The 15,305-nt window shown below is 32.7% G+C and overlaps 1 protein-coding gene across 2 annotated transcripts in view; it reads right to left on the minus strand.

Moving 5' to 3' along the window:
* Window positions 1-11,399, minus strand: part of Bmp5 (bone morphogenetic protein 5) — a 109,936-nt gene extending 98,537 nt beyond the window's left edge. For both annotated transcript variants that reach the window (XR_007348530.1, XM_015487871.2), the window contains exon 1: window positions 10,177-11,399. Coding sequence is in view for 1 of the 2 variants with exons in the window: in XM_015487871.2 (XP_015343357.1) it covers window positions 10,177-10,666 (490 nt within the window). In the remaining variant the exon portion in view is untranslated. The remainder of the gene's footprint in view (window positions 1-10,176) is intronic.
* Window positions 11,400-15,305: the final 3,906 nt, after the last annotated feature.

A 15,305-nucleotide genomic window follows, 5' to 3' on the forward strand; every position in this document is an offset into this window, starting at 1 on the left:
TTTGAAATGGTCATGTGGAAGAAGAAAATCTTTAATGTTAATTTGAACATATAGCTACATGTAGTTGAAATTCATAATTTAAGAACTTTACTCACCACAATTAAAAGGCTAGAAATGATGATTTTAACGCCCATTACCAACTTGCCAAATAATAAAAAACTAATGAACCCCTATTTTCTCACTTAATATATTTTGAAATATCAAAAATAATTGTGATAAATTTACAATGTAGATACCACGAACCAAATATGTCCACAGTTCATGAATAGCTTTTTCTGTGCCTTTTGGTATCAAACTCATAAATTCCCATCCTGCTTTAAATATTATAACAGTTATTATGGCAACTCAAGAAAATTGACACAAAGATCTGGATGTCAGCTGAAGAAAAAAACAAGTCAGTCCAAATAAATAGTCCAGGAAAGTCACAATACTTAAGGCTAGATGGCTAAATAAAACCAAAATTGTATAATGATACAAATAGTACTGTTAATGCTAAAAATTAGAAATCATAAGTTCAAACATGATTTAAGTTATAGACAATATTAAAAGCTTAAGGATTGAATAATTATTTAAGCATAGTGGCTTTCCTACATAGAGTTAAATAGTTTATTCACTTGTATTTTCATCATGAATTGATGTTACAAAAAACTAAAACTCAGTGCTGAGGATATAGCTCAGTGATATAGCACCTGCCTAGCATTCCTAAGGCCCTGGGTTCAATCCCCAGTAACACACACACACACACACACACACACACACACGCATGCACACACACAAATTAAAACTCAGAAAACAAGTTGATTTATGAAAGCAAGCATTAAAAATTGTTCAAGTTGTTTCCTTCTTTCACAGAGACTTCTTTTAATTGTGTATTATTATTACTTTAGGTTATAATCAATTTCCCCCTACTTTATAATAATATCTACAACTCAAGTAAAACCATGAAGCACTGACCAAAGGTAATATGAAAAACAACTATCAGCAACTCATCTTAGAGAAAGTTGCCTTGGGTGTTCAAAAGGAAGTACCATGATCAGTCACACGAAGGCAGTGTCACAGAATGACTTTTTCAGAACACCCCAATGGGGGAACCAAGTCCATGAACTGTTCAACCTGAAGACAGTCATTAAAATACAACGATTCATTTTCTTTTGGACAGAGGAAATGTGATGTGTATCTTTCACAACTTCATTGACATTTATGTGCCAAAGTCTTGTGGAATATATATGTAGATCTCCTTAAAATCTCCTTAGGACTACTTAGAATCTACCATAGTAACAGTTGTTTTAGTAGCAGTAGGGGCCATTTATTTAATACTTATCTCATGTAGGCTTATAGGCCTGTAACATTACCTTATTAAATCCTAACTACAATTTTGTGTTATGATCTACACTATAAAGATGAAAAACAGTTCCAATAAAGTAAAATGATTTGCTCAAGGATATGTAGCTGCTAAATTCAAAGCTGGTGTTCAAACCAGTCTGACTTCAAAGCCCTTACATGTAAACCCTATTGAGATAGTTAAGGGAGAAAGAATGATTCCTCCTCAATTAAAAAAAAAAATCTTCAAAACATTAACATAAACCCTATCTAATCAGTGACTTTCACTTCTTTCCCATATGCATCAAGATTATTTACAGAGGAAGCTACATAATTTTCAAGTTGAATTTTCTCCTCTTCCACCTTTAATATCTATAGAATAATAACAGTAGTAACAGAAGTAAAATTATCATCCTTAGCAGCTTTGAAGCCGGGACATAGACCATATAGGAAAGAAGCTGTTCTCTTGTCAGTGTTTTTGTGTGATGAAAGGGCAGGGAGATGGTTCTGACCTCAAGGCTTAGTGGTTTGTTATTTATGAGAACTAAATAGCTGACATACCTGCTCCTCCACTAAATTCTGCCTGAGTCACAAAAACTTCAGGGAGAGTAAAGATAGCAAACAAAACAGAAAATAAACCAAATTTACTTCATCCTAACATTATTGTTGTCTGTAACATTGGCCGTGGTGTATAAATGGTAAATGTGAGTTTCATGATTCCACTCTGAATTCAAAAAATTTAACACACAGCAAGGGATCATTTCAGAAGGATCAGGACTGAAAATAAACAGGCTTAGGTTTTAAAAAAACGTATTGTTCTTTGTATTTCCTCTACATATTTGCCTATACTCTAATACTTTCCTTACTGGGTTTGTTGATTGGAAATTGCAGTCTCTTTTTTGTTTTGTGACCTCAAAGTGCTACTTTTCCCTGTTTGAGAGGTTTTGCTTGGCTTTGTTGTTGTTAACTTCAGTTTTCTCTAAATTAGTTTCAACGTATCAGCTGAAATTACTTACCCGTATACAACTTAAGTATCTTTTTCATAACCCAAGATTGGTTTTTATCACTTTACTTCATCAACTTCTGAAGTAATTTCCTACCATTATAAATTATGGTTCTCTTTTGAAATTCATCTGAAATTAGCTAAGACAAAGCAAAACAGTGTATATATATATATATATATATATATATATATATANTATATATATATATATATATATATCAGTAACTTGCACTGAAATTGAAGTAATTCTACAATGATTATTGACCATATACCCAATCCTTAATTTATCCATTTTGCCCAACATTTTTAATTTATGCCTCACAAATAGATCTTCACATTTCATTACCCCACCCTCTGTATCAAAAAGTTGACTTCCATGAGTTGCACTAGTTGGCTCCTTGATCCTCTGGCTATCATTCAGGATCAATGAATGGGAAACCTGGCATAAAAGTATGGTCTGGGAATTTATTCTTCACTCTGAATATAGGGATTGATTAGATGGCATTTCTTTGTACATTCTCCATACATCTCTCCTATGAGTTTTCTAACAACAGTTTCTGCCCTCTGCCCCAGAGTAAGAAAGTTCCCCACCCATCTAAGAGTATTGCATTATCCCTTGTTTGGCTGAAAAGCTCTGTCTACAACTATATAGTCATAACATTAGTTAAACATTCTTCAAATGATTCAGTTTGTACATGTTGTCTCTCCTTCAGTGACCTGATAGACCACTAAGGGGATTAAAAAAAAAAAAAAGGATAAATAGGATATGGTCCTGCTGTCACTATATGTATTCAAACCTGTAGGGCCAGTATTTGGGGCATGAGGTCTGTATGGGTGCCCTGGGCTCAGAACAACCTTGGGTCTGGTCTAATACTCTGATGTGACCATCTTGGAATCCTTAGTAATTTCTGAACAAGGGGCTTATATTTTTATTTTGTACTGGGCTTCACAGATTATGTACCACTTCTGCAAATATGGTACAGATGATGGATACAAGTACAAAACTAATAACAATGACATATTTATTGAAGTCTTACTGTATTTCAAATACAATTCTTAAAGTTGTATGCATTTTAATTCATGTTATCCTCACAACACCCAATGAGACAAGTGCTATTATTTATCTCTACTTTTTAGATAATGGGCCAGAGCACAGATAATTGAAGTAACTTGCCCCAAAGACACACTGCTAGTAAGTATAGAAATATGGGATTCCTATCCAAACATTCTGGCTTCTTCTATGCTACTCTATTTCTTTGATAGAAGCACAGAAAAGAAAACAATTAGGTTTAATTGTAAATTAAAGCCATGTGAGCAGTAACATGCTATGGACTTTAAATTCTGGAAAGGACTGTGCTTCCTATACAGACAGGCTCATCAGAGATTCACAATAGGGGCTGCAAATCTATGCAAAACAAATAATATTGAACTTCCCATATCATGATGGCATAAAAATAGCTAAAGGATTTTTGCAAATGTTATAAAAATCAAATATTTTCTTAATTTTGACCTAGACATGACCTAAATCATAATCCTGACTAAAATCTAAATAATTACATCCATTGATCCTGATCTCTTTAAACTATTTTCTTTATTTCTAACTACTCCGGGAATCCTGTTTTAATTAAAAACAATGAAGGTTATTTCTAAAATACAAAATTATTTCTTGTAATGCAAACACCAATACTATTTATGAAAAGAAAAATAAAAGGATAGATTATGAAGAGAAGGTGTTCATTGACTTAGAAATTGTAAAATTGCAGAATCCTAGTTTAATTTCTACATAAAATTCTGCATAACTAAACAAGGCTTTGGTATGGAAATATTACAGGAGAGCCCTTGAATTCACTGCCTTCCAAGCAGAGGATGATTTATTGTCTCGGGATACAAAAGTTTGCTTTTGTAATTGTTTTCTCTCAAAGTGCCAAAGGTCTTTCTTACCAACCTACAAATGACTTTCCTCCTCATCTTAAACTCTGTATATTTTAATAGATTTTTTTGTCTACCTTTTTAGATTGTAGTGTGTTAACCATCTTTTGGACAAGACTTTTACAAACCAAGGGGTTACCAGTTGATTATTTGGATTCTCTTAAACATCTCTGAAAAAAGCAGGTGAATACTATCATCACTATTTTTATTTTACTGCCAAACTTTGTAAGTTGAATCTTAATCATCCCAATCTGACATCAAAATCAAAATAGTTCCCCTTCCCCTCCCAAGTAAATGAGCTAGTTGTCAGAACAGACTGGTGTGTTTTAAAGGACATCTTAGCCAAGGGTATTATTTTAAGAGATGAGCAAATGGGGAAATCCCACAGCCCAGCCAATAAAATATGAACCAAAGGTGCAAAGAAGCACTCATAAATATTACTTAGAACAAGGGATTCATTGTTTCCCTCCAACTCTTCAGTGGCTCCTCTGATCTCAACCCCTCTCTGTGCGTCAGGGAAGCCTCTTCCTTTAACATGTGGGTTGTTTTTTATGTTTTGTTTTGTTTTATTTCTTTTAAAGCTGGGCTACTACATTATTTATGACTGTAAATATGAGTAGACCCTCTGTATGCTCCTTGTATACACATACTGAGACACCCCCGCCCACTTTTCCCCACTTTGGTATTTTAGTGTGGAAGGATGAAAGGCTTTTCCCTGGAGCTGATGTGGTTGGGGATGTTGAATTAGCTGCTGTGTCAGTATGAGGTAGACTGAGGATTTCCCAACACACCCTCCACCTGCAAACTCAAAGACCAGCCTTTAATGACTGGTTTCAGTCATTTTCTTTCTTTCAAGTATTTTTTACAAACTTTTTTCTTTCTGTCTGTGTCATCAACATTGTTCTATGCTTCCAATTATTACTTTTGATCTCTTCATCCTGTTATCATCTCTCCTGAATTTAAAAAAAAAAGGAATAATAATTTCTTCACTATAGTGACATGTGTACTAATTAAAGATAATAAACACAAAAGCTTTTTATAAACTAGATGGGAACTGGATTTTGATAAATTATTTTTGTTCAATGTTGTACTGTTTCCTCTCTTTCACTTTCCTTTGAATTTCCATTTTTAATTCTTTAATGATTCTCTAAGGCTAGAGGAAAAGAAATACTAAATTATCTCAATGGAAGCCTCCAAGAGAGATGAGGAGACCCTGAAAAAGGGGATGAAGGAGAAACAATTACAGGGTCTGGCAAACCCAGACCTGCTCTGAAGCCCTGGGGAGCTTTTCTCCCAGTGGGTGGAGGCTGCAATTGGCACATCCTAACCTTTCCTTCTTAACCAGAGAGAAAACAGGAGACTGTACCTAAATTCTCAAACTGGAACTAATTGATTTTCAACTAATCTAAGCCTCTAAGTATGAAGAAACTAGGACCAAAGGCAGACCCCAGGAAGGTGGGGGTAGTAGGGAGAGAGGTGCCCAGAGAGCCTGGGGCTAAAGAGACCACAAAATTAAAGAGGAAGGACCAAAGAATGCTGGGGGTGGGGTGAGAAGAGAGAAGAGAAGAGGGAAGGAGCTGGAGGTGATGGTGGGGGACTCCCAAATCCTTCAAGGCCTTGTCTTCAGATGTTATTCCCATTGTTATTTCTCATTAAACTTTTGAAATTGGCTATTTGTCGGTGACCCCTGCAAGTTTCAAAAATGTTTAATTAAACTATCATTATAATTATGTATGGCAGCTGCATTTGACAATCAAATGTTTTTAAGTGGAATAATAATCCTTGTGGTCACATTTATGGATGTAAAGGGTCATTGAGGAAGAGAAAAAAAAATTTTTTCTTCCCTCCATAATGTCTTTCTCTTCAAAAGCTAAAATTTTTAAAGAATGACTGCTGTTTTATCCAATATTAGCATTTATTATTCCAGGCATAGGCCATGAGCATGTATTACACTGGTTTCAAATTATCTTTCCTCTCAACCCATCCCCCACTTCAAAAAAAAAATTCTTGCATGTGTTTATGGCTGTGTTTATGTTATACAGGTGTTAATAACCCTGTTGGAAAGAACATAGATAGGCATCTTCAGGTAGATGTCTATATAAATTCCTCTCTACTGGCACTTGAGTTAGCCAGAAACAACAATAAATATCAGTGATGTCCTTCAAATCTGTCAATTTAAGACATAACATTTTTTTCTTCCAATATCATGAGAGTCCAATGATTTTGAAAAGGAGGAGTTAATTTAAAGTTTTGAAAGCCTTGTTTTCTTTCATATCTAACACACTAAATATGTGGTTAGAAAACATGAAAAACTTTAAACATCATATTTACATACTTTAACGCTTGAGCATTAATGTATATTCTTGAAATATATCTATAGATTTGACTGCAAGCCAACTAGCTGATCAGTGAATAAAATAACATTAAGAAAACCAAGTTCAACTTTTTCATAAAAGGACATACAAAGAATAATACAAAAGTGAATTTCCTGTGTTTACTGTTTTTTGTAATTTCCTCTGAAACATCCACAATGTTATGTCATTTTAGTTATACTGTCAAGATCAAATAAAAATTGGTTTCTAATTTAAAAAAAAATCTTAGAAATACACTGCATTTTTTCTTTATATAAACAAGAATATACTTAAATAGTGAAAGCACATAATCTAATCACTACTTTCCTTTGCATGGGTATTTAATATATAAACTAACACAGAACACTGTTGAAAAAGAGAGGCTAAAAAATAAAATTACCAGTAAGGTGATTTTATTACTAACAAAATAATGTGGTATTGATTTAGCAAAACTTCCACTGGTATTCAGCAGTTTCAGGGAAAAACAAGGGAATTCAACCTGCAAAGATCTCCTACTATGAGACTGACAAAATTGGGCCTAAGAAAAATGCATACAAAAGAGTAGAAAGTTACTCTTCATTCAATTAATCATTTGTATTTGTTTCTTCAAAGTGAGCAAATCACTTAAAATAATTTAAAGTTAAAAATGACAACTTGGGTTTTGTATTAGGTGTTTACATGACTTAAATCTATTTATTTACATTTTATTTTGCCTTTTAGAAAATTATATTTTCCACTTATGAACACAAAATTATCTCACTGGAAATTTTAAAAGTAGATATAACAAATACATTGCACATTTTTAAAAAGTAGATATTTCATGAAATATGATTTTGAGTATGGATTAAGTTAAACTGTTCTTGATAAGCAAAATCTATATTGGAAAATATGTCTTTCTAAATGATTAGATAAATGCACCAAATCCATTATTTGGCTTGAAGATGACAATATGAAAGAATTTTTTTAAAAGTATTCTAGTAGATCCTTTCTATATAATTCACCTTATTATGGGAAATATCAACAGATTCTTTCCACATATTTACATGTCCAAGTTACTTCCTGAGTACAAATCCATTGCTGCTGTTAATTTGTCTCATTTGCACTTAGTCTCCACTATATATACATCTTGTAAGATATACAAAAAATAAATAAAATTCTCCTGGGTCTTATAAGATCATGAATTATGTTGCAGGTAATAGTCTTAGGGCAGTTCATAATAATATTACATTTATACTTTTTCTGAGTATGCTTTGACCTGTTTTACTGTGGAATAATACAGAAGTTAATAAATTTTTACTACGTAGTGATTGGGTGTAAGAAGTGGATATATTAGAAGGCATGTTATAAGGGTAATAAAATCATGGTTCTATTTTCCTCAGAGACTACTAGAATCATTCAGCCAGTATCAGAATCAATAATTTCTTGTAAGAATTTAGTTTGGAATTATTAGATGATAAAGAAATGAAATGGTTTGTTAGTGAGGATAAGCCATTATTTAGTAGTTCAAGTATAATAAAAATAGTTTTCTATAGTTTATATCCAATATCGTTTCTCTAGAATTAAATAAATGAACATATTTCTTGGTAATAAACTTATAAATCACTGTGCTATTATAATATAAACAATATAACCAAAATTTCAATGATTTAAAAATATGTCTCTTAATAAAAAAAGAACATAGAAATCACTTAATAAAGCTGTTTATTGTTTTTTACTTTCTTGTTGTATGTAGATTTCTAAAATGTAATGGCACCTGAATTCAAAAAGACTTAATTTTTTATAAAATAATCATATACTTCTCTTACAAATGATCAAAATACTCAATTAAAATAAAACATTATTAGAATAAATTAATGACTGAGTTGATTTTTTAAAGTATATAATACTTTAAAAAGAGGATGTCTGTCAGATTTTAGATGACCTGAACTGATACTTTGAGTGATTTAAATTTTTTTGAATATGTAAATTATGCTAGATTGGAAATTTACTATTAAAATACTGTAGCTTAAATTTAAAGTCTTGAAAATACTTTAGAAATGCTACAGAGTCAAATGTACTCTGAGCTACATTTTCATGCCTCTTACACTAGGAAAAAGGAATCAAACTAATTTGGAATTAAGCTGTTTTAGAAGTCCAAGTGAAACCTGTTAATTATATATAGAAGAAAAGGCCTCCAGAATACCTGACCAGTACCACAAATGATGACTTACGAAAACTTAATAATGAGAGCTTTGTGTACCAACATAAGACATATTATTTATTAAGCACCTTATCCTTCATGCTAGGAGTCACTGCTAAAAGCAAATGAGCAGAGCATATTAAGCAACATATATTATAAAAGCATCCATGTGTCATTAAGATTTGCTGCTATCTGACTTTTCAAAGAATATTTGCTTTGAAATATGAGGAAGTTTTTAATTAAGTGTGTAATAAAACATGTCGATTTTAAGTCAAAGCAGATTGTAATTTTTAAAATAGTGTTTTAAAAGTTCTTGCATTATAAAGTTCTCAGCTTTTTCCAGTTGATTAAATTTGTTGGTAAAATTTTTAGTCTTCAAAAATTAAACATTCAATGTTATTTTCCTTCGAATATTTAAGGATAGTATATTAACCTTTAGTTTTTACGGAAATATTTAAAAGAACAACATCCCTTGTAAAAGCTTTTTGAACTGATAAACTCTTTACTATTATTGTCAGAGAGAATTTGGGGCACCAATTTACTATTTGATATTGTCGACATTTAAAAACTACCCTAAATTTCCAGCAATGAATAAAACATAATTTTAAAAAATTATTCACAAATATTATTGCTACTTACAGAAATCCTCAATTAAATATTTTACCTCAAATAAAAGAAAAATTATGTATAGGTAAAGATTATCAAAGCATGATTTACATGTCCCTTGCCTGTGGAAAAAATCAAGTAGGTATGATATATTTTCATCATTATAGTTAAAAAAAATGTTAGGTTGAGGCTTCTTTTCTAAAATAGTTTTCATAGAATTTCAGAATTGCATCCCAGATTCTTTGATAGTAATATTTAATAGTATTATTTGATTTTGGTTAATTTCCTATTAATATTTTATAGTAATTGCTTCCCCTACATGAGAGTTTTTAAGTAGTACATGAAAGTATACGTTCTTTAAATTTCCAACCAAAAAAAATGGTACAGGATGTTACTTTTACTTCCCCATATGTGCTTGTTTCTTTTTCTTTTTCTTTTTTGCCTAAAGCATTGCTATCCTCATAAATTTCACTTTTTTAGACTATGGCCTTTTTCTTCATATATTTAAGCAAGGTTGAAATTTTAACAAGCTCTGAAGAGACCCAAATCTACCCAAACTATAACTTTAATTCTAGCATTTCACATTAAATATATAGATATAGACATGACTTTGTTGCCTAAAGGAAAATCTTACCTTTTATCAGTGAAAGAAAGGAAACAGAAGCTAGAGAGAAGAGTTACAGAAAATGACTTTGTATAAACACGGCCACCTACCAAGCAGCTACTTTACCATTAGGAAAACTTCCACTCTGTAATAACACAGATTAACAAATAAATGAACAACATACCTAAGTTGACAAAGCTCATGACCATGTCTGCATCGTTCAGAAAGTTGGTGTCATGTAGGCTGGCTAGAGGAGGGCTCTGGGTGGTCAGAGGAGCTGTTCGAGATAACTGTATACCACGAGGATATCCATTGGGAGAGGCTGGGTATCCTTTTCGTGCCCCTCTAGTTTCTCCTGCCAGGGATGCCCTCACCGAGTATTCTGACTCTTCAGGATTTTCTTCATTGGTCATGGCATTGTACAGGTCCAGCATAAAGAGAGGCGCAGAGGATGCTTGTTTTCCAGGTGAAAAGGGTCTGGGTCTGTGAGGCAAACCCAAGATAGAGAGAATTTCCCTCTGTATTTCCCGTCTTTCATGGTTCCGTAGTCTTCTATAAATAAAACTGGAATGAACATGATTGTCTCCCAAACCTCCTTTTGCATAACCCACTAGAACCCAGCAGCTCCAGAGGAAACCCACAACACCCCTAAGTAAAAATACAGTCAGATGCATTTTTGTCCAGAAGCAAAAGTTGATATTTTTAGTCCTTCTTGTCCTTGTTCTTAAAAAGAAATCTAAGTTGCTAGGAGGTACACTTTCCCAGTAGCTGTAAAAACAAATTTACCTATCTTCATGACAGTGACATTTCTGAACACGACATCCTCACTGATTTTCCTGTCCTATTTTAAATATTTTGGAATGTGTCAAGAGTAGTTATTTCTAGGAAAGCTGAAACTCAGATTTCCAGTTATCCACAGTTGCTAAGAGTTTTTGCTGCATTGATGGAGCAGAAGACGGCCAATATTATGTGATCAGATGACCTATGCATTCCTATATGAATTTATGATAATCAGGCCTTTGGTATTTGAATTAACGGAAGCTGATCTTCTGATAAACTGTAGTTCCCAAGTTATCTTCACTTGTTCTGGAGTTCTTCTCAACCCTTGAGCTCTTTCCAAGACAAATCCTGATTTCTGAATCACAGATCTATGCTGATCTGCACCTTGGTGTTGGAATATATATTTGTCCGGCAGCTTGGTGATAACTTTAACATCTTTTGTATCGTCTTAGTGTAAAATAAGACTCAAGGTTGTACTATTCAAGTAAATGTGTTTCCCTGAATTTACTTGAAATCCTTCCTGTAAGTCCATTCAATCCCTTTCTCCTTCTTACTGTTAATTCCACCTCCAGCAGGCACAAATATACCAGCCCTCTTCCAGAGAGATCTAAAGAGTAGTGTAAGCACAACCCTGCTGGGAAAGAAGAGGCTTCTCATTGTAATTTGAAACTGGTAAAGCAAAAAGAACTTAACCCTTTTGCTACCAGAAAAGCCTCCATTTTCACAATTTTATAACCACACATCTAACATAGAACAGTGATGTATGGGACATACGAGTTCCAGGGGGAATAAAAGCTGGTTTTTCAAGTAGCAAAGTTTCTAAAAACTTTGCCACCCACTTTATATAGCACTCCTTTAGAGCTCTCTGTCTTTTAAGGGCACATATTTAATACACTTCTACATTAAGTCTCTGGTTGTAGCTAATTTAACAAGTTCTATATGAGATTATTTCTAGCTTTTTAAAAATCATTGATGTATTCTTCTTAAAAAAAAGTAAAAGAACAGGTTGAAAATTGGGGTTAATTAGTTGTTTCTAAATGATAGCTAGACTTTTTTAAATGACACAGTAGAAATTTAATCATTTGTAAATATATCTCACAAAATAGTTGCTACACTACTTCAGTAGATAACACAGCTCTAATAAGTTTCTTTACATATCAAATTTTTAAATAGAAAAGTATAGTCATATTTCTCTTATTAAATCAGTACAGATGAAACACATATATCCTAAGCTGTTGTATCATGGTTCTTAACTTGTTTCAGTTGAAATGTAGACAGTCTTACAAACTAGATATTTCCCATAAATATTTCTCAGAACTTTAATTTATTTTAACCCATGCGAATAAATACAAGTTGGCTGGGATTTAATATTCTTCATGATTACATGTAGATTGAAATTTGAGTCTCTAAAATTTGATGGGTAAAATGGGGAAAGTGTACACCTTTCTAAAATACCATACTTAATCCAAGGAAATGAGCAAAGTACGTGTTTATCCTTAATGTTTAATGCTTTTAAAATTTGGAAGTCTACAATATTTTTGTGCAGCTATAATTTTCCTCACAAGCACTCACTTAACCTTAGGACTCACAGTACTTTCATTGTCTTGCATAGCATTCTGATACCAACATAAATTTATTGAGCAAATTCTAGAACTGTTATGAAATTTTAATGTTTTTCCTTTACCTAGAGGCGCCTGGTTTCTTGTTTAATTTCTTTTTACATATTTCCTCTGAGTGCATAAAGAAAAGTCATATTTCTCACAAGTTTTCAGTTTATTGGTAAATGCAAGATGCTGAAAGGGCTTGCAGAATCTTATTGTGTGCATCACTTGTCTTATACAAACTCATGACACTAAAACTCAATGATGTTGTGTGATATTTGCCTTGCTGAAACTTTTTTTTTTATTAATAGTCATGCAGGATGCCACAGTAGCAGCAATTGCAAAGAATACCAGAAGTACAGATTGGAAGTAAGTGAAGAAATACTATTTCAACAACAATAAAAAAAATGGTTTGAACTACTTAAATCCTTGAAATAGTTTATTTAATATGCAAATCAAACTAATAATTTCTGGTCCAACAGAGATTCAGATAACCTACTTTAAAAGTAAAATATTTCTCTGCATTTATAAGACATATCCCAGATATAGTAGGTTACACTTTTTTCCTCTGTGTTTTAAAAAAAATTATCAATGTTATCAATTTGCTTCATTTTTCTAGGGCTAAGCATGGAGTTATAAAGTTAAAATGCACCACACTAGAGGAAGAAATCATTCTTATTATCTTCCATATGTGGTGGTTTTCCCTAAAATACATGTAAAAAATAAAAATGAGATTAGGTGTCACAAGTCTCAAAAACTCATTTTCCCAAAGTATGATTTATGATATCAACTGGTATAATTATAACTTAATCACTTACCCAGGCACATAGCCTTCCTTTTTGGAAATCAGTTGCTACTATTCTTGGTCACAAGTTTTAGTGTTCACCCTCCCCCTACCTTCCCTTCTAACTTAAGACTAGATTTGGCAAACATTCATTTTTTTCCAAAAAGATCAACATGTGCAATGAGGAAAAGAAAATAAAGACAAAACCTTCCAAGAATAAAGGGGAAATGCTAGTGCCTAAACAAAATGTTTGATTTACTTTTTATGAAAAGTAAATGCCTTTAACCATATCATTTGAATTTCTAGGTAGGATTTGTATCTTTAAGAAAGCAAATTGAAAGATAAAATATTTTGTCATTGCCAAGTATAAACATTCCAAATTTCAAAGCATGCATTTTGATATTAGACAAGGAGTTAAACCTATTGAATAATCATATGCAGGAGAAGAAAGGTGAAGACTGAAGACAACCCAGGTCATCACAAGACTTGTTCTTAAAGAAAGTACACTTCAGGAAGAGGAACCTTAGTAAAAATCCACCCCTCACAATTTAGTTTTTGCCTGGGTCTATACTAACATAATGACCTTCTGGCAAGAAGCAGAGACAATGGAATCCACATAGGAAGTATTCTCAACTCATTCTTTCTGTTCAGGTTTCTTTTCCTCATTAAAATTAGACACATTTATTCCATGGATATAGAAATCAACCATGTCCAATTGACGAATTTCATTTTTTTTCTAGCTTTTTCAAAAGACACTAGCTCAACAGGAATTTGAGTTGATTACTAGTCTGTTTTGTTCTAGAAGGTTCTTCCAATTTCACTTCTAGTTTGTTGTTGTTTGCTAGTGTGTTGTTTTCTCCTTGAAACAAAATCTCCCTTCAGAAAATAAGACTACACCAAATGCTAGAGATACCCAATGTAAATGGTATTTGAATTCCTAAAGTATCTCTCAAATTTGGAAAATAATACAAAACCATTATAATATGATCATAAAATTTTTAAGCAGAAGCTGGGTTACATTGAGTGGCTAAGGCAAAAAGGTGGAGATGAAGGTGCTCAGGAGGATGAAGAGGCACCTGGTAGCAATGGAGAGCGCAGGGAAGGTAGCCCCTTCTGGAATCACGCTAGTGAATGCAGCTGCACGGGCATAACAGAGCAGCATCTGTGATATTAAATTGCCTTCAGTTCACTCTCTTTTTAAGCCAAACGTATAAACAGAAGATGGTGTGTACTGCAGTGGTCCAAAGGAAGGCAGAGCAGAGCTACAACACCACCATCTGACTTAGATTTGCTTCTCCTCCATCTGATTACTAGCTGTTAAAGAAAACCTGGAAATGAATAGTAAAAATACTCACCAAAACTTTGGAATGTTTGGTATTATTTTTAATGAATGGTGGCATTACTGAGTAGTTTTAAGTGAGCAGAGGACTTTTCAAAGTGCTTTGAATTATTATGTGTTTTTAAGATTTTTTTATATTACTTTATGAGTAGATGTTCTAATAATTACTTATAGAGAATAAAGCAATATTCAAACATTAAAAATTCAACACTATGAAAGGACCACCAGTCTAGTGACAATATCCAACAAGTAGACCCCAATTAGCTCACCCCAAAACATTGGGTCAGTTTGTTTGGCAAGATATTTCATCCATCATCCATAGCAACAGATTTTAAATAATTAGGTAGGCTGCTCAGTAAGCAATACTGTAGTCATTTGTAAAATAATATCTTCATTTGTAGAGCACTTTGTAATTTTAAAAATTAATTCACAATAATCCAACATTTGGGATTATTTATTAATTCATTTATTCATTCAACAAACATTTATCATACGCTTGTGATGAAATTATTAAGTACTACATACTTCAGACAGGACAACAAACTCACAAGGTTCACGTTGTTACAGCTTTATAATCATACAGAATTATCTTTCCAATTGATTTAGGGCATAAAATTATGTATTTATTAATTAAAGTATATCTCTACTTTTTTCCCTTCATATGTTAGCTAGAATGCAAGCTGAATGAAAATAGGGCCTGAATTTATTTTGTACATCAATGTGAAACATATTGGGAGCTCAATGTTTGTTGAATAACTGATTTTTTAACAAAGATGAACAATATTACAAGGGATCTTTTTAACAACAGT

The sequence above is a fragment of the Marmota marmota genome, unplaced genomic scaffold, assembly GCF_001458135.2.
Source record: "Marmota marmota marmota unplaced genomic scaffold, marMar, whole genome shotgun sequence".
Lineage (NCBI taxonomy): Eukaryota > Metazoa > Chordata > Mammalia > Rodentia > Sciuridae > Marmota > Marmota marmota.